Raw genomic sequence first — 20603 nt, 5'->3', positions numbered from 1 at the left:
CCCCTCCAAAGTAGAAATGCCGATTGTGCCCCCTTAACATTAGCAATGCCCTATGTTTCCCCTTAACATTAGCAATGCCCTATGTGCCCTCTCCATAGTAGAAATGCCCATTGTGCCCCCTCCATAGTAGAAATGCCCATTGTGCCCCCTCCATAGTAGAAATGCCCATTGTGCCCCCTCCAGAGTAGAAATGCCCATTGTGCCCCCTCCAGAGTAGAAATTCCCTATTGTGCCCCCTCCAGAGTATAAATGCCCATTGTGCCCCCTCCCGAGTAGAAATGCCCATTGTGCCCCTCCAGAGTAGAAATGCCCATTGTGCCCCCTCCAGAGTAGAAATGTCCATTGTTCCCCCTGCAGAGTAGAAATGCCCATTGTGCCCCCTCCAGAGTAGAAATGCCCATTGTGCCCCCTCCATAGTAGAAACCCCTATTGTGCCCCCTTAATAGTAGTAATACCCTCTGTTCTAGTAATTCCTATTGTGCCCCTTCACAGTAATAATGCCCTCTGTGCCCTCTGCCCCCTTCGGAGTAGTAATGCCCTCTGTGCACTGTGCCCCCTCCATAGTAGAAATGCCCATTATGCCCCCTCCATAGTAGAAATGCCCATTGTCCCCCTTCACATTAGCAATGCCCTCTGTGCTCTCTCCATAGTAAAAATGGCAATTGTGCCCCTTTCACATTGGCAATGCCCATTGTGCCCCCTCCATAGTAGAAATGCCCATTGTGCCCCCTTCACATTAGCAATGCCCATTGTCCCCCCTCCAGAGTAGAAATGCCAATTGTGTCCCTCCAGAGTAAGAATTCCTATTGTGCCCCCTCCAGAGTAGAAATACCCATTGTGCCCCCTCCAGAGTAGAAATGCCCATTGTGACACCTCCAGAGTAGAAATGCCCATTGTGCCCCCTCTAGAGTAGAAATGCACATTGTGCCCCCTCCAGAGTAGAAATGTCCATTGTGTCCTCTTCACATTAGCAATGCCCATTATTCCCCCTCTAGAGTAGAAATACCCATTGTGTCACCTCCAGAGTAGAAATGCCCATTGTGCCCCCTCCAGAGTAAATATGCTCATTGTGCCCCCTCCAGAGTAGAAATGCCCATTGTGCCCAATCCAGAGTAGAAATGCCCATTGTGCCCCCTTCACATTTGCAATGCCCATTGTGCCCCCTCCAGAGTAGAAATGCCATATTTGCCCCCTCTGTGTTAAAAAAAAAAAAAGAAACAAAAAAATTCAACACAGTAACTACTCACCTTGTCCAGTTCCTGAAGCTCACAGTCCTCTCTCCACTGCAGACACAGATCGCTCTGCAGCACTATGTGGGCGGAACTTATGCGGATTTCCGGGCTGCAGGCTCCTCCCACACAGGCCGACAGCGCAATCAATGCCTGCAGGCTGAATGGTGGAGGGGGGAAAAGTCTTCCTACTTAGCAACAAACGTGTGGGGAGGAGACTCGAGCATTGCGCTTGAGCACATGCAGTATTTGGCTAAATACCGCCATGTGCTGAGCATTGAGATGCTTGAGCCGAACTAGTGTTCGGCCGAGCATGCTCGATTTACACTAGTTACCTGTCTTCCCCTCACTAAAGTCTCCTCTCCAATCTATCCTGAAAGCATCAGCCAGGCTTATCCATCAGTCGAGCCGCTACACCAGTGCCTCCACCCTTTAGCAGTCCCTACACTGGTTTTCCATGCAATTATTACTGCTCACCCATAAAGCTCATGACAGTGCTGCTTCCCCTATACCTCCACCCTCATTTCTATCCTGTACCTAGGCTGTGCTACTTCTAACAAATTAGAGTCAGCCAGCACAATACCTTGCTGTCTGACTCCGATGCACGGCCTTGCAGGTTCTGGACCTTCTGACTTTTTCCCTTAATCACTTTTGATGATAAAGTAACTTTTTGTGGCTGTAGCTGTCTCAGAGATAAAGGTTCTCTGAGCTCGGGCCTAGCTCTGAGGAGCTTGTACATGTGGGTCCTCTCTGTAGCTCACTACACACTAACCAGGGGCGGACCCAGGTCCATCTCCTGGCAGCCTAAGAGGAAGAGCCTAGGTGTTAAACCTTGCTTGACCATACAGTGATATTAGGTATACAGATACAGTAAATTAAAACATTTCACTTGACATTACAACAATTTACCCTTTGCAATGACCCTGTTCTGGGGGTCTGCATTCCCATCTCAGACATGGATGGCATATAGCTAAGATACGCCATCAGTGTCAGATAGGTGTGGGTCCCGTCTCTAAGACCTGCTCATATCTCCAGAACGGGCCCATTGAAGTGTAGAAGAGCACACCGTGCAAGTGCAACCGCCTTCCATTCACCTCCATGGAAGTTCCGAAAATAGCAAAGCACACTTGACTATTTCAGGAACTCCCACAGAAGTGAATGGAGAGGACGCTACACATGCATGCTGTGCTCTTCTACAATTCAGGAGGCCCTGTTCTTGAGATAGAAGAGGGTCCTAGAAGTGGGATCAAAAACTATCTGACACTGATGGCTCTCTGCAGTTTCCCCCTCACTCAAGTTTCTGTCACATCAAGGACAATGAGGGGACCCCTCTCACTGTGACAGGTGTCTGTCCAACAACTACTGGTGTCAACTCCAACCGCTCCATCCTGCTCCACTGGGTGTCACCATAGGGATCTCATGTGGAGAAGACATGTGTATGACCAGCCTCCTGCAGAACAGGGACTAGAGCCATAACTCCCCTCTAACATTTTGCTAACATGGACCCGGAGGCTGCACGCCTGGCCATACTGCCCAGCCCAGTTAGGGCTGGGCACACTGCTGTAGATGTTTTGTGGTCCACAAATTGCCGATCTGCAAAACATGGATACCATCAGCGTGAATTCAGAATTTTGCGGGAAAAGAACATCCGGCCCATAATAGAACAGTCCTAGCCTTGTCCGTAATGCAGACAAGAATAGGACATGTTCTATATTTTTGCGAATGGCACGGAACGGACAATTCAGAATTGTTAGCAAACCATCTTCACAAATGTCTGTGATCCCCAGTATTCATACCAGTATGGCCATTATAACCTGGCTCACAGCTGATATAATGTGTGGGAACATGTCCAGGAAACTGGAACAATAGCCTTTTTCCTGTGGAACAAAACTGATTGGTGGCCGGGTGACTTCCTGGAAATCCATCCAAACAGGTGCACCAGGAAGTGAGCCAGCGCCATACTGCCCTCGTCATTTCTATACACCGACACTAACCTTTCTCAGGCTGTCACTGCACATAGGTGCTGCCTACTGTACCTACAGTCATTTCTGGTGACATGCTGACCGGCTACAAGGGGTGCAGAGTCTAAAAAATGCCCTTGTTCTTCATTCCTAACCCACAGCAAGGAGGTTATAAACTTTCACAGATTACCAGATCGCAGTCCTCGGAGGAGCAGAGCCAGGGATCACGACCAGAAGGTTGAACTACAAGTACCAGGTGACAATCCAAAGGAGCAAGACAAAGGCAAAATCCAGAAGCAAGGTTAGGGTCAGAGTCAGGATCAATAGTCACAAAACACAGGCTGCAAAAAGTACCGTAATATGCAGGCAAGGATATCTGGCCAACAGAGGCGGATTGGCCATGGTCCCTACAGGGAAATTTCCTGGTGGGCCGATGCCCAGGGGGCTACCTGAGCATTCTTTACGGCAGGGTACATGTGATACTCTCAGCTTTAATTAATACTCGGACCATCAGGTACTTATGCATCTGGCAGGTGCCCTCCTGAATTAAACTGTATCCTCAGGACTTTTATACAGTTAGGCCTCATGCACACGACCGTTGTTTGGGTCCGCATCCGAGACGCCGTTTTGGCGGCTCAGATGCGAACCCATTCACTTCAATGGTGCCGCAAAAGATGCGGACAGCACTCCGTGTGCTGTCCGCATCCGTTGCTCCGTTCCGCGGCCCTGCCCAAAAAATATAACATGTCCTATTCTTGTCCGCAAAACGGACAAGAATAGGCAGTTATATCAATGGCCGCCCGTCCGGTTCCACAAATTGCAGGAAGGCACACGGGCGACTTCCGGTTTTTTGCGGATCCGCGGTTTGCGAACCGCAAAAAATGGCACGGTCATGTGCATGTAGCCTTATACTGAAGTGGGGCGGCAGTATTTTGTGCTGCACTGTGGTATTTGGTTCTGCTGGGACAGTATTTTGTGCTGCACTTGGTATTTCATTCTGCTGGGGCGGTATATTGTGTTGCCTTAAAGAGGTATTGCCATCTTAGACAATGGGGGCATATCGCTAGGATATGCCCCCATTGTCTGATAGGTGCTGGTCCCACTTCTGGGACCTGCACCTACAAGGAGAACGGAGCCGGGGAGAGTTGTGGCTGGAGGACCCCGGATTTCTCGGGGTCTGTCCACCCACCAGGCGCAGTTCCCCGCCTCTCCCATTTAAGTGAATGGGAGCACACCGCGCATGGGCGGCCACCGCTCCCATAAATTTTTCTATGGGGCCGACGGAAATAGCCAAGCCAGCGCTCGGCTATTTTCTGTGGCTCCATAGAAATGAATGGAGGGCAGCTGCACATGCGCAGTGCGCCCTCCTAAAGTTTCTCTGCTCCGTTCTCCTTGTAGGTGCGGGTCCCAGAGGTAGGACCCGCACCTATCAGACAATGGGGGCATATCCTAGCGATATGCCCCCATTGTCTAAGATGGAATAACCCCTTTAAGGTATTTCTGACCCCACCTGTTCTCCCTGCCTATTCGTGTTGCCCTCCGTTCTGTCAATTTGGACCCGCCTACAAAATAGGGGCCACCTCTGCTGGCGAAACACAGTTTTAAATAGGCTACCAGGAGGAGAGCCATGGCTGTAACACCACTTCCACTGTTTTCAATGGGAGGTGTATAAATCCATGTGCAATAGGCTCCCCCTAGTGGTGGTTGTAAAGTGGCATTGTAAACTTTTGATATGTCATAGGGACAAATCACATCAAAAGTTTAGATTGTGGGGGACTAGAAGACTAGTCACATGACCCTTATCAGCCAATAGAAGCTCGCAGGCCTTTAGTCTCCACATGCGCACAGTTTTAAACCAGGTTTCCATACCAACCCAGCCATTTTTCTTCACTGTTCTAGGTCAGCTTTAAAGGGGCAGGGCACTGTGGATGACACTGTTAAGGGGGCGGAGTGCTGTGGAGGTCACAGTTCAGGGACAGGTAGGGTGGCTATTCAGGCCATCCTCAAAAGACGGACTTAAAAACCAGGCCCCCAGGTCCCACTAAACCACGCCGATCCGGTTAGGCCACGCCCCCTCCCACACCGCAGCTGGCGGAGATTGAACAAATTAAGGTAAAAATCTACCTCTGTCAGCTGCAGGGGTGGGAGGGAGGGTGACTTTCTCCCTGCAGCTCACGCTCAGACAGCACAGTGCTGCTGTCTGAGAGTGAGCTGTTCAAAAGGACATCCCTGCGTCCATCCAGGCCCTGGGTCAGACGGAGGACAGGGAGTCTGAAAGCTGGACTGCCCGCCCTAAAACCGGACCTCTGACCACCCTAGGGGCAGGCTGCTGTGGAGGTCACAGTTAAAGGGACGGTCTGCTATGGAGGTCAGTGTTATGGGGCAGATTGCTGTAGAGGCCACTGTTAAGGGGGCGGGGTGTTGTGGAAATCACTGTTAAGGGGATGGGGTACTGTGGAGGTCACTAATAAAGAGGCGGCTGCTGTGGAGGTCATTGTTAAAGGGGCAGGCTGCTGTGGAGGTCACTGTTAAGGGGGCAGGATGCTGTGGAGGTCACTGTTAAAGGGGCAGGCTGCTGTGGAGGTCACTGTTAAGGGGGCAGGATGATGTGGAGGTCACTGTTAAGGGGGCAGGATGCTGTGGAGGTCACAGTTAAGGGGATGGTCCGCTATGGAGTTCAGTGTTAAGGGGCGGGGAGCTGTAGAGGTCACTCTTAAGGGGGCGGGGTGCTGTAGAGGTCACTCTTAAGGGGGCGGGGTGCTGTAGAGGTCACTCTTAAGGAGACGGGGTACTGTGGAGGTCACTAATAAAGGGGTGGCTGCTGTGGAAGTCACTGTTAAGGGAGGAGGGGACTGTGGAGGTCACTATTAAAGGGGCAGCGGGGTATTGTGAGGTCACTGTTAAGGGAGCAGGGTACAGTGGAGGCCTTCCTCTGGATCAACTTGCAGGATAACAGGCCGAATTGGTTGGACAGATGTCTTTTTTCGGCCTTATATACTGTTACTATGTTACTGTTAAGGAAGCGGGGTACTGTGGCAATCACTGTTAAAGGGGCAGTCACTGTTAAGGGGACTATAACCTATGGTCACTGTTAAGGGGCGGGTGCTGTAGGGGTCACTGTTAAGGGGGTGGTGTGCTGTGGAGGTCCCATTTTAAGGAGACGGGGCACTGTGGGGGGGTTAGTGTTAAGGTGTGGGGGGCTGTGGAGGTCACTGTTACAGTGGATAATGTTGATTTATTTTAATGACACACAAACATTAAATGAAATAGATGAAATATACCCGTGCAACGCCGGGTCCTTCTGCTAGTTTTAATTAAAAATGAAATAATTATTTTTTATAGGCAAAAAGGGGGCAAACCTGGTTCCCAGCATGGTGCCCTTCATGTCACATAAGTGGAATGCTGGGTTCACATCACGTTTTATTTTATAAAACCACAACTCTCATCATGCCCTGATAGCTGGAGAGCCACAGGTTGGGGAACGTAGCTGGAAAACATAGGGCCACAGTATTCCACAGAGCTCCCCGGACAGAGGCGGATCGGCCATAGACCTTACAGGGAAATCTCCCAGGGGTAGTTTTTGGGGATGTATTTTGTGCTGCTGGCAGTTTTATGTGATGGACTGTGGTATTTGGTCCTGTTGGGGCGGTATAATGTGCCACAATATGGTATTGCTGGACTTGCCTTCCATCAATTTGGACCCAACTACAAAATGGGGCCACTTTTAGTATTTTTACCAGGGCCACTTTTAAGTTCCTAGTCCGCCCCTGCCCCCCAGCCACCCCATAAGGTGGCAGACCCCTTTATTAATCATTATGTGTGGAGGTCATGCAGATCTCCTTTAATAATAATCCCTATAGGGCAGGTGACTAGATCTTTGGCCAGTTTTCGGCTTTCAGCCTGTGAGTGCAGGTCCCAGTGGCCTCTCCTCATGACACCCAGCAGGGAGGTCACAGCTTTCACTCAGCAGATGATGAATAAATCATTAGCACTGATTGTTGTCAGCCTCCCATAAACGAAAGCCTCCGATTGTAAAGACTGGAGCCAATCAGCAGTGAAAGTTCAGTGAAGAAAGGATTGGGGGCCGGCGCGGCCAATCAGAGGGCGTGTCTACGAGGAGGGGGGCCCGGAGCAGCCAATCAGAGGGCGCGCCAGGTAGAATGGGGGCTGCTGCGGCCCAATCAGAGGGCGGGCTTCAAAGTGAACTTCAGGAAACTCTATGCACATCGTGGGATCAGAGGATCGCTCTCGGGGCGGGCGCAGGCTGGATGGGAATCCGGGTGATCGCCCGAGCTTCACACAAGGTGGATTACATTGGCACGGTGACCCCGGAGAATCGATCGGCCAGGCAGGTAAGATCGATGACAAGGAGAGGAGGCGGCTTCTCTGCGGGGGATAATGGGAGCAGCCGGGGGGCTATACAGATGGAGACGGCGGTGAACAGATCAGCAGGCAATAAAGAGAGGAGATGGGAAAGGCTGGGGGAGGGGGGTTATATTCTGGAAACAGGTGCACTGGGGTCACAGGGGAGGCCGCTGTGTTGCATTCTTGAGGGGGGGTTGTCACATGCTGCGACTTTATTGCAATGCGACTCATGGTTATTACTTCCCATAGAAATCCATCAAAGTGGCTCCTATTAGTATTTGCAAATGAATGCGACTTTTTTTTTGCGCCAGATCTGATGACATACAATGACAGCTAGAGACCCTGGCTCCCATAGCTCTGCATGTCTATTTGTACTAGAGAGCAGGGGCTGCCAGACTCTGCTGGCGCTGCTTATCTCCCACAGAACAATCAGGTTCTCTATTTACATTGTTATATGATGTGATCAGATAGACTGAGAGATAAGCAGCTGTCGGAGACCTTTTGTTGCCGCTTATCTTTTGCGGACAAGGTAAAATCCAGCTTGTCTTTGCAGTGGGGGGCAGTCAGGTTGACCCCCATATGTGAGAGATTGGGGGATCCACTAACAATATCTGATGTGTAAGTGAACATGGCTCTCCTGTAGGTGCCAGTGGCGGCACGGGGTGACAGCCCGCCAGGGGCCATAGAGGTGCAAGAGATACATCGCCAAGAAATTTCTGTGGCTGAGTATTTGTTCCTTGTCCTTGAATGGAGATGTTTTTGCAAAAAAATCTGCCGTGTGAGAATTTATCCTGAGGGCTCATGCAAACAACCATATGTATGGATCAGCAAAAAAAACAAAAAACGGATGACATCTGTGTGATGTCCGTGTTGCATCCGTTTTTTTGTTTTTGCGGGTCCATTGTAACAATGCCTGTGCTCTGTGCTTGTCTGCAAAACAGACAAGAATAAGACATGTTCTATTGTTTTGCAGAACGAACATACGGACACGGGATGCACATGGAGTCATTTCCGTTATTTTTTATTTTTTTTCCAAGCACCATTGAAATGAATGGTTCCCCATACAGACCTGTGAAAAAAAAGTAACAGAAGAAAAATATGTTTGTGTGCATGAGCCCTAAGGCTATGGCTACACGACGACATGTGTTGCACCAATGTCGTGCGGCAATTTTTATAATGATAGTGTATGGTGTCGCGCTGCAACACGACAGTAGCAAAAAATCCATCCAACATCTTGGATGGATTTTTTGCTACTGTCGTGTCGCAGCGCGACACCATACACTATTATAAAAATTGTCGCACGACACATGTTGCAGTGTAGTTGTGCCCTATGTGTTGCGTGAAACATGTTGTCGTGTAGCCCCAGCCTAAGGCCTGGTTCACCCTGCAGTGAATCACGGACATGTGCTGTCCATGTTCTCCATGTTCATCACACATCTCCACTGACTTTTAATGTGTTCGCACATAAGTGGTTTTCCATGGACCGTGGGTCAGTGAAGACATCTCGGAGACATGCACCACTTTGGTCCGTGATGTGGTCCAAACACGCTTATTGGTATCCGTGTTCTGTCACAGCCAAAAACACTGAACAGTCTTGTCTGGACCATTTCCTAACCCATGACCTGACACGGCCCTGTGTGATCACCGCCCTTCTCACGCCGTGGTTTATTTTGCCGTCTTAGCATAATATCAATTCTCATTGCAGGTGGGTGGTTTGTCCTGGGAGCTGTGACACGTTGTGTAATCGCAGACTTGACAGCTCTGTGCAATGTATAGGTGACTGGGAGTAATGGGAACAAGTCTGGTTACTGGTTATCGTCCACCTCTTCTGGGGCACTTTTACTGGACTGCCCCTTAAAAGGGTTTTCTGGGATTTTGATACTGATGACCTACTCTCAGGATAGGTCATCAGTATCTGATCGGCGGCGATCCGACACCCGCCGATCAGCTGTTTGAGAAGGCAGCGGCACAGCTCAATAGAAGTTAATGGGGCCATGGAGTGTTCAATAAAAACATGGAAACATTATATTCTTTGTGTGTTATTAGTTTAAGCAGACTGTGATTGTCTATTGTTGTGACTTAGATCAAGATCAGATCACATTTTATGACCAATTTGTGCAGAAATCCATATAATTCCAAGGGGTTCACATACTTTTTCTTGCAACTGTATGTATCTGGTTTATTATAGCGAGGTGTTGATTTCCTCTTCAGACTTCTCGGATTTGCAGGTTTTTCTCTGGCTTATTTGCAGTCATGTAATGTACACATTTGCGCTGAGGTCAGCCAAGTGTTTTCACAGGTGTGGATGTGTGTGGTTATTGTCCCTGCGACTCCTGCTTGTCACGTCCTAAGGACAGGAGGAGGGCGGCTCTGCTGGTGGCCAGCATTTTAGTTTTTACTCCCTTCTTTCTTGTTTTCCTCGCTTAGTCCATAACATGGATGAATGTGAACGTCTGTATCATGGCTGCAATATCCAGATCCATTGCGCGTCTACTGACAGCGCCACCCTTGTTCTAGGGGCCATGTCCGGTATTGCTGCTCAGTCCAGTGAAAATGGGCCTGTCTGAGGTAGATTCCTGGATACAGACATATCTTGGATATATAGTATGGTGGTAAATATGGCCTCTGTCCTTTTTCACTCTGAAATCCTAACAAAAAAGTGTGAAATTGAGGCCTGTTTTAGACGAAGGGTATCAAGTTGTCAAGACTGACAGGGCTGGCAATCGCCTCGCTGCTCCTTGCCTTGGGGGAAGTAACTTATGTAAATTTCACAAGTAATCCTGCCAAGCCCAAAACAAAAAACTGGTGCCTGCGTGATATCGGTGCGACGGTGAGAGAACGCCATGAAGAGAACCGTAGGCCGAGCTGTCCTCTTATGCTGCATGGACACATGAAATGCGGGCGCCATTTTGTTGTGGTCCACTGTGGCTTGAACCTGTGGGGATTTTGCCCAAAAGGTTCATCTATACGATGTGCAAATGTTTGTCCTCAGCCCCCGGGCCCAGGCAGATAGTCACTGAGGTAAATAAGAAGCTGACCATGGCTTCCCCTGGCAAAATTAAATACTGTCACCATATTGCCGCTTCTTTCTTGCCTTTTTTGTAGTTGCTTTGACTAATTTTTCAAATTTAGATTAGACTTGGGAGAATTGCTGTGGACACTTTCATCCTGTTTTTGCCCAATCAGCAGGATTTGTGGAGAAATGCATTTCTGGTAAAGATTTGTCAGCCAATAGTACGTAAAGTGTCCGTCCCTGCGACACATTTATCATCCAGTGATAAATCTGTATACTGTCTATGGGATTAGTAAATCTGGGCTATTGTGTGGAGAAAATTCAATTGTGGGTGGAAATTGAGCACTTGGTGTGGAAATTATTATGATTATTAATACATTAAAGGCCATAGTGAAATTTAAAGCTCAGTACATACAGTGCATTTTGTTTTGTGCTTTTTTGTGGCTTCAGCTCCAAAAACTGTGTGACACTATCCTAAAAATTCCACTAAAAGGCGTGTAAAAATATGAACAGCACTCGAAATTCATTATAAAAAATGGTGAAGAACTATGTATGAAGCTCTTAGGGCTGTTTCACACCAGCGAGTCCATTGCGGGAGTCGCGCTCCGTGTGTGATCCTCCGCTCTGGACTTGCAGAAACACGCGGCATTATTATAATTTATAATGCTATGTGTCTCTGCATGGCCTTATTTCTACAGAGTCATACTGACAGCTTTCTGTCACTTTGATTCTGTGGAAAAAAGGCCATGCAGAGACACATATCATAATGCCGTGCGCTCCTGCAAGTCCAGAGCAGAGGATCACACTCTCTCACACGGAGCGTGATTCCCGCAATGGACTCGCTCGTGTGAAACAGCCCTTGGTGTACGCCCGCACTGGACTGAAATGCCGCAGATCAGTGTGTGGCTGCGGAAAAAAAACCCACAATGTAAATGTATTCACCTTCTGGATTTTAGCTACATGCACACGACCGCAGTGTCCTTTTGCAGTCTGCAAATTGTGGATCCGCAAAACACGGATGTCGGCAAATTACGGAACGGGCTGCCGATGATAGAAATGCCTATTCTTGTCTGCAAAAAGGCCAAGAATAGAACATGTTCTATAATATAAAAATATATATATTTGCAGCCAGGCCACAGAACGGAGCGATGGATGCGGACGGCATATGGAGTGCTGTCCACATCTTTTGCGGCCTCGTTAAAGTGAATGGGTCCGCATCACGGCTTGGATGTGGACCCAAACAACGGCTGTGTACATGAGGCCTTATGCTGCAGCTCTCCACTGTGGATTTTACCCTTTGCAGTGCCTAGGGTAATTTCCGCCGCAGATCTGCATGTAATATGTGGATTTTGCCACAGATTTGCTGCGGATTCATGGCAAAATCAGCAGTGAGGGACCCTTTTCATCAGTCATTTATTTATTTTTGCAGTAACGATCTTTCCTCCCTCATTCGAAGTTTGCTTCGGCCTGTGTAATCAACGAGCTCCAATGGATAATTATCATCCAGTGACACTTGTGCTGCCTGAAGATCAGGCAGTGTAATACCGCCCTTAGGGTACTTTCGCACTAGCGTTATTCTTTTCTGGCATAGAGTTCCTTCCTAGGGGCTCAATACCGGAAAAGAACTGATCAGTTTTATCCCTATGCATTCTGAATGGAGAGCAATCCGTTCAGGATGTCTTCAGTTCAGTCTTTTTGACTTTTCAGGACTGAGATAAAACCGCAGCATGCCGCGGTATTATCTCCGTCCAAAATTCCACTGCTGGATCCGGCATTAATTTACATTGAAATGTATTAGTAAAAATACCGCAATGCCGGATCCGTCCTTCCGGTCTGCGCATAGCAACCAATGACGCCGTGCGCGCCTTCTGTCAGCAGGAATCCAGGCCGGCATACCACGGACCACTCACTGCCGTGTGCATTCGGCCTTAATGTGCGCGTTTGGTCCAGAAAACAGAACAAAGCTTTGTTTTTTTTGTTTTTTTGTCCGCAGAAATAAATGGAAGCCTGAATATACTCATTGAAGTCAGTTTATCTGTATGCTGTCCATGGAAAACATGGATGGCACACGTGTGCAAATAAGGTCCCATGCACGTGACCATTATCCATTTTGCAGTCTGCAAAATACAGACCCTGTCCATGTTGCATCCGCCTTTTTTTTTTGTGGACCCATTGACTTCATGGGTCAATGCGGTCTGCATTTTGCAGACAAGTGGTAGGACATGTTCTATATTTTTGCGGAATGGATCATCCGTGTGCTTTCTACATCCGTAGGTCCGTTCCAGAAAAAAATGGCCTATACCTGCAAACTGCGGACCAATGGGTCTGCAAATAAAACACGGACAGCACACGGACCTCATCCGTATTTTGTGGATCTGCGATTTGCCGATATGGTCGTGTGCGTTTTCACCCTTTACTATAACAAGAAGTGTAGATAAGCTAAAGAAAAGCTTTATCCCTGGCTGTGGCTATAGACTCACAGAAACGCATACAGGTATATTACAGTGTAGCAGCAGGTCGGCGGCCATTTTTGGTCAGTGTGTTGCTAGTTGTCATATTTGCTTGTTAATGACAGGAGCCAGCTGGAGCCTCACGTGTTTTTCGTCTGCGTCGTCGCCACAGTCATTGGCAAGGTGGACTGAAGAGAAGACGCTGAGATCTAATCTTGGGATTGTCAGATCCTTATCAGTTTCCCTGGGGCTAATGCTGGGCTGATCCTCGGCTGTGGATGTAATTAGCATTGTGAAAGCTATACGCATGAAAATGAATGGCGGCAGAAGAGGAGGGAGAGGTAGGACGGAGGTGTGGTAGTAAGGCTAGGTCTACACGACCACATTTGTAGCACCAATGTCTGGCGACAATTTTTATAATGATCGTCTATGGTAGGCATGCTCTCACCCTTTGCGCCTCCAGCTGTTGCAAGACTACAACTCCCATCATTCCCTGACAGCCTACAGCTATCATCCTACAGAAGGGCACTGTGGGAGTTGTAGTTTTACAACAGCTGGAGGGCCGCAGTTTGAGCATGCCTGGTCTATGGTGTCTCACTGTGATGCGACATTCGCAAAAAATGTATTCAAAATTGATTTTTCTGCGACTGTCGCAGTGCGACACCACAGACTATCGTTATAAAAATTGTCGCGTGACATGTTGCAGTGTAGTTGTGCCCTATGTGTCGCACGACTTATTGTCGTCGTGTAGACCTAGCCTAAGAGAGGTGGCACTCGCACGTGGGCTCTGATGGGCCTCTCTGCCACACAAGATGCTATAAACTGCACGTGGCAGGTAGGGGCCCTATTACAGGGTTTGTATTAGGCCCCAGGAGCTACACCCCTAGATACAACATACACGTGTACCCAAACTCCTCACAGGTCTCCGTCACACACATTTCTTGTTTTTGGTTTTTTATTTTATTTTTGTAACATTACCTTTTTTTATGGTATTTTTCTAATCTTATAGGGAAGCCTGTGGGAAACACCAGGAAAAAAAGCCATACCCAGACCTTGCAATGTTCTGAAAAAGACGTGGGCTCAAAAACATAAAACAACTAAAACGTACTGTGCTTTATATTTCACTATGGACTTTCATATAGAATCTGGCATTTTACATAAAATCTCTGTTGCAAATTTAATAATCCTGTCTTAAGTGTTGAAACCCTAACCTTAAGGCCTCATGCACACGACCGCTGTGTGCATCCGCGTCCGTTCCGTCATTTTTCACAGTTTAGTGGAGGTCCCAATTATTTCTATGGAGCTGTGAAAAAAAACTGATAGTCCTCTTTTTTTTTTTTTCTCCGCGTCCGTGATCCGTGATTCCAGTCCGTCAAAAAAATATAACCTTATAACCTGTCCTATTCTTGTCAGTGGAAAACGGAGGACGGACCCATTCAAGTCAATTGATCCATAAAAAAAACAAAAAAAAAAAACGGATGCACAATTGGTATGTCATCCGTGTCCGTTTTTTTTTTTTCTACAAGGCCTTGGTGCAATAAAATTACACTTTTCATTAACCTTTCATTTATTTTTATTTTTTTCCTGTCAGACAAAAAAAAAAGACACAAGGAAACACAACTGAAGCAAAATCGGACACAGACCACTGAAGCAAAATCACTGACAGTGAAAAAACACTGTTGTGTGCATGAAGCCAAAAGGGGTTGTTCTCACTTCATAAAATAGCATTTATCATGTAGAGAAGGTTAATACAAGGCACTTACTAATTTATTGTGATTCTCCATATTGTCTCCTTTGCTGGCTGGATTCACTATTCCATCACATTATACACTGCTCATACTGTATCTGCTCGTTTCCATGATTACGACCACCCTGTAATCCAGCAGCAGTGGTCGTGCTTGCACACTAACCCTAAGTTCACACCTGAGCGTTTTACAGCGCGTTCAAACGCGCTGTAAAACGCTCAACACGTGAAAACCAATGCTTCCCTATGGCCCTGGTTCACACCTGAGCGTTTTACAGCGCGTTTGAACGCGCTGCAAAACGCCCGACGCATAAACAAGTTCTTGAGCTTTTTTTTGGACGTTTGTCGCGCGTTTTGGCCCATAGACTCATTGGACAACACTGCAGTCAATCACACAAACGCGCGTTAAACGTGTTTACTATTGCAAAAAACGAGCATAAAAACGCGCGACAAATACGCGCGTAAAACGCGCGTCTCAGAAACGCTCAGGTGTGAACCCAGGGTAAAGGAAAAGGTGCCGGCTTCTCTTGTGTCCAGGACCGTGAGAGTGCACATAGGCCAGCGGTTTTTTTTTTCCACTATAGTTTGCAAAAACGACCACCGCTGCTCGATTGCAGGGTGGTCATAACCTCTGGATATGAGCAGTGTATAATGTGATGGAAAATGACTCCAGCCAGCAAAAGAAGGAATATGGATAATCATAATACATTAGTAAGTACCTTGTATTAACTTCCTCTACATGATAAATGCTATTTGCTGAAGTGAGACAACCCCTTTAAGGTCCCTTTACACGGGACAACAGAGCAGGCAATTCTCGTGAGGGAAGCGTTACTTCCTGTCAATCATCTACTCGCTAGCGGAGGAGACTTCTAATGCATGCAGCGATCTCCTCCACGGTATGGGGAGGAGCGAACGCTAATGCCATCGCTTGTCCCCATACTGACTAGTTATTTGCTGGCAGCAGATAATGATTACACAGCACGATCTGCCGCCAGCAAATGATGATTTTTGTGACCGCATGAATTATCTATTACCCAATGAATGAGGATTTCTTTTGTTTATAGGGTAATCAGTGGTTTTATGAACGCTCGTTAGCAATTATGTACGGGATTCTCAGCCGGTGTAAAGGACCCTAAGGACAAGTAGCCTACAGATGCACCAGGTTCATCACAGGGTCGGGCTGCAGGGATAGATGCTTTTCTCTGACTCTATCCCAACTATTGGTTGGATAACTAGGAGAATTGTGTGGCAAAATGGTGTATCTTAAGGGGTTCTTTCACACCTGAGCGTTTTTACTGGAGGGTTCAGCAAAAACTCTTTTGTTAGGGTACTTTCACACTAGTGTTAGAGGATTCCGGCAGGCAGTTCCGTTGACGGACTTGGTACCGGTCCGGCATTAATACATTTCAATGGAAATTAATGTGTTCCGGAATTTTTGGCTATTTTCTCCGTCCAGATACCGTAAAAGTGACTGAACTGCATACTGAACGGATTACTCTCCATTCAGAATGCATTAGGATAAAACTGATATATTTTTTTTTTTTTTTTTTTTTTTGGTATTGAGCCCCTAGGAAGGAACTCAATACCGGAAAACTTTAAAGGGAACCTGTGACCAGGATCTGTTCATAACGGATGCAGATGGTTGTATTATCAGTAAGGGTACTTTCACACTAGCGTTAAAAGGGAACCGGTCACCAGGATTTTGTGTATAGAGCTGAGGACATGGGCTGCTAGATGGCCGCTAGCACATCCGCAATACCCAGTCCCCATAGCTCTGTGTGCTTTTATTGTATTTAAAAAAAAATTGATACATAAATAACCTGAGATGAGTCAGGGACAGGACACATCTCAGGTTAGTTTGCATATGTATCAAATTGTTTTTTTTTTACATAATAAAAGCACACAGAGCTATGGGGACTGGGTATTGCGGATGTGCTAGTGGCCATCTAGCAACCCATGTCCTCAGCTCTATGCACAAAATCCCGGTGACAGGCTACCTTTTAATGCTAGTGTGAAAGTACCCTTACTGATAATACAACCATCTGCATCCGTTATGAACGGATCCGGTTGTATTAACTTTAACATAGCCAAGACGGATGGCTATCATGGCCGTCATGAACTCCTCTCAAAGTCAATGGGGGAAGGATCCGTTTTCTATTGTGTCAGAGAAAACGGATCTGTCCCCATTGACTTGCATTGTGGGTCATGACGGATCCGTCTTGCTCCGCATCCCAGGACAGAAAGCAAACCACAGCATGCTGCGGTTTGCTCTCCGGTATGAGAACGGAACAGAATGCATTTTGGAGAGTTCCGTTCTGTTCAGTTACGTTATGTCCCTATTGACAATAAATGGGGACAAAACTGAAGCATTTTTCTCCGGTATTGAGACCCTATGACGGATCTCAATACTGGAAAATATTAACGCTAGTGTGAAAGTAGCCTTTCCCGGTAAACAATGTCTCCTCCGAGAACAAGGCAAAGCTTATTCTTTTTTAAATAAAATAGCGTTTTTGGTGGTGATTTTAGATTAGTACATTAAGAACCTGTATTTGTCAAGCCCTATCGAGAAATCTATGGGAACAATTTCAGCATGTCTTGTTCAAAAAATAAAACTGGTGTAAAGTAGAACAGGCTTAGTTGCCCTTAGCAACCAATCAGATTCCACCTTTCATTTTTCCCAGCTCCTTTGGAAAATGAAAGGTGGAATCGGATTGGTTGCTATGGGCAGCTAAGACAGTTTCCCTTTACACCCTTCCTCCCCCCCATCATTTGTCCCTGTCTTGTGATCGCTCATTTCCTAATATACTGCTATTATCTGTGTGACTCCTCTCTTTACATTGTCTGATCCAAACTATGTGAGCCAAGCATGCATGTGTATGGGAGGATCGGGAGAGAGATGTTGTGTATGCACAGCTTTACCTGAGCATGCATGATATTCCAGTAGAAGTGGGATAGCTGGCTGCCATGCAAGTTTGACGCTGCTGATCTCTAGTGGGAAAATAGGATTGAACAAGCAATAATCTCCGGTAGTTGTGCAATCGGGGACCTGCTGCAGTTGCCATACTTGTCTGTAGACTTAATCTAGGCAGGAGATATTTAGTAGTAGGATGAAAATATTTCGCACTCAGTCGCTCGTGTTAGGACTGTGATTATGAATGATTGTGGACTGCAGAATTGCTGCCATTCTGCCACCATGACTTCTGATCACAGACCTGGAAACTGGTTTTACTTTACGGCCTGCCATAGACGGCCGTTAAAAAAAGGAGCCACAAATTGGGAGCAGCGGGAGCTGACTGCCCGGCTCCTGGGGTTATTATCATTTCAGTAGTGCAGTCCACTGTACTAGAGCTGGGCCCTTCTACGCATGGGACGATGATTGGGAACGAAAAACACTTATCCCCAATCATGCCACCCATGAGGAGCTCAGACACCCTTTAGTCAGGTGATCACATCTTTCATGTGTCACCAAAAAACGCCAATGACATGTGCAAAGTGAATGGGGACAAAGTTTTAGGAATGATTCCGTGAGCGACATTGACTTGTATATTGTTGATTGGTGCTCGTTCTGGTCTGACCGCACTGCGCGTTGGGGTACTGCGCAGTCATACAGGCCACAGCTGCCCATAATTAAACTAATGAGGACCACTCTGCTTAGTTGGTCTGCATTGGTAAAGGGCTTTTCAAAGTGTTTTTTTACTGATGACCTATCCTCTGGTCATCAGTATCTGATTAGTGGGGGTCCGACATTTAGCTGTTTGAAAAGGCAATGGCGCTTGCAGTAGCGCCAAAACCTTCTCTCAGCTTTTCGTAGGACAGTGACGTGACTTCTACTGGTCTCGAGGCCTATGCGCATCTCGGCCCCATTGCATCTCGCGATACCAAGCTCAGCCACTATACATTGTACGGCACTGTGCTTGGTGAGCTGAGAGAAGGCAGGGGTGCTACTACTGCGAGCGCTGGCGCCTTCTCAATTGGCTGATCGGCAGGGGTCACGGTTGTTGGGCCCCCACTGATCTGAAAACCCCTTCAGTATACTGAGTGCCACGTGGCCATAAATGATGCACACTGACTAAACGGTGTGGTCCTCATTAATTTAATTAGGGCCCGTTGTGGCCTGTATGGCTGTGCGGTACATGACCACAGTGCGCTTGTCAGAACTGCGACATAACCACACTGTGTGGTCGTACCTAGAGATGAGCGAATCTAATCCCACGAAGTGGAATTCGATACGAATTTCAGGATAAATTAGATTCTCCTCGAAGCTGAATTTCCTCATGCTTCCTGTAAGCGAATCGATTTTTTTAACCTGAAATAGTATAAAAATAAAATAAATTCTTACCTACTCCGTTTGCTCGCGATGGGCCGCCATCTTGACTGAAGATCTCGGCCGAAATCCCGTCGGCCGGCGTGATGACTTAATCTCCCACCGTGTGAGATTTCGCGCCTGATTTACAAGCAAGATGGCGGTGGCCGGCCCGTCACGTGCAAATGGATGCGGTAAGTTTGATTTAATGTTAATTTCACACAGTTTTTACACTCGGATGCCGCGATCATGTATAAACGCGGCATCTGAAAGGTACAATGATGGGGGATGGCGGTATCGCAGCTCCCTGTCATTGCACCCACTACTTACAAAAAAATGCGCTTGGTCACAAAGCAAACTTTTGAAAAATTTGCTCATCTCTAGTCGTACCCTAAGGGATCCTTAACTGAGAGGTCGTAGTCCTTGTTTAAAACAACCCCCGGGGTGCCGTCATTTATACGCGTATCCAGGGTTGGTGACGTCACTCATACTTTATAGTGTCACTCGGCCTGTCGTCACTTCTGTATGTCTATTTTCTTGATTCATTCTTCTATACAGCTTCCATATTTTTTATATGTCTGTTGTCCCTGGTGCTAACCTCTATCTTGTTTTGTTTTCCCCCATAACCAGGATGTTCACCAGACATAATTGCTGCAATATTCCCCTGCCTGGCCTCGTGTTACCTCCAGGGAATGGTCGCTGTAAGGATACGTCGCCATTCATAGTCTCCTAACCTCGTGCCGTTCAGCCTGGACTCTGTGGACTGTGATCACGCCTTTGAGGCTCCGCTGTCCGCTAAGATGTGGCGTTTTGGGGTTACCGTCCTGTACGCCTTTCTGCTGCCTGTTGTAAAAGCTCACAGTCTGTTCACTTGTGAACCCATCATGGTGCCTAGATGTATAGGAATGTCCTACAATATGACGTTCTTTCCAAACCTTTTGGAGCACTACGACCAAGCAATCGCAGCAAGTCGAATTGAGGTAAGTGTTTACTATGAAGTACTTACTCCATGAGCATCTCTACCAAATGTAATCTACATGGCTTCTTAAAGGGTTATGGAGTGAGTGTGCTCGTGTCCATACAAGTGCTCCCCACTGCTGATGTGCAGGGATGGGGACTGTGGCTCCACTTACCGATAACCTGTGGGAGTCCTAGTGGTCATACCCCTACCGATCTAACATCCATCACTAAACCAGTAAGTGTCCTATAGACATCTACAAAATGCACTGTACAGGAAACCTGGGATGGACAGGATGAATTTGCATGCCTGGAGATGAGCGGCGGCGGAGCTGTATGGTAGCTGCTCATCTTCTTCTGCACCATTGGAGTAACCTACACCAACCTGAATGTGCATATTATTGGGGCTGCCCCAAAGTCATAGTTTTTAGTGTCGGCTGTGTTTCACTTTATTTAAAGGGGATGTCTGCGTGATCAATATCTGCAAGGTAGGTGATCGGTGGAGGTCCGATGCCTGGCACCTACTACTGATCAGCTCTATGAAGAGGCTTCGGTGCTCCCGTGAACACCACAGCCAAGCT

The 20603-nt window shown here is 47.3% G+C and overlaps 1 protein-coding gene across 1 annotated transcript in view; it reads left to right on the top strand.

Moving 5' to 3' along the window:
- The first annotated feature begins 7397 nt into the window (after positions 1-7397).
- Positions 7398-20603, top strand: part of FZD6 (frizzled class receptor 6) — a 50348-nt gene continuing 37142 nt past the window's right edge. Inside the window, exons 1-2 of the mRNA XM_044294684.1 lie at positions 7398-7542; positions 19696-20045. Coding sequence (XP_044150619.1) covers positions 19866-20045 — 180 coding nt within the window. The 5' untranslated portion in view covers positions 7398-7542; positions 19696-19865. The remainder of the gene's footprint in view (positions 7543-19695; positions 20046-20603) is intronic.

Source organism: Bufo gargarizans, chromosome 5 (assembly GCF_014858855.1).
Source record: "Bufo gargarizans isolate SCDJY-AF-19 chromosome 5, ASM1485885v1, whole genome shotgun sequence".
NCBI lineage: Eukaryota > Metazoa > Chordata > Amphibia > Anura > Bufonidae > Bufo > Bufo gargarizans.
Note: the sequence above shows the minus strand (reverse complement) of the source record. Positions and strands in the feature narration are given on the sequence as shown.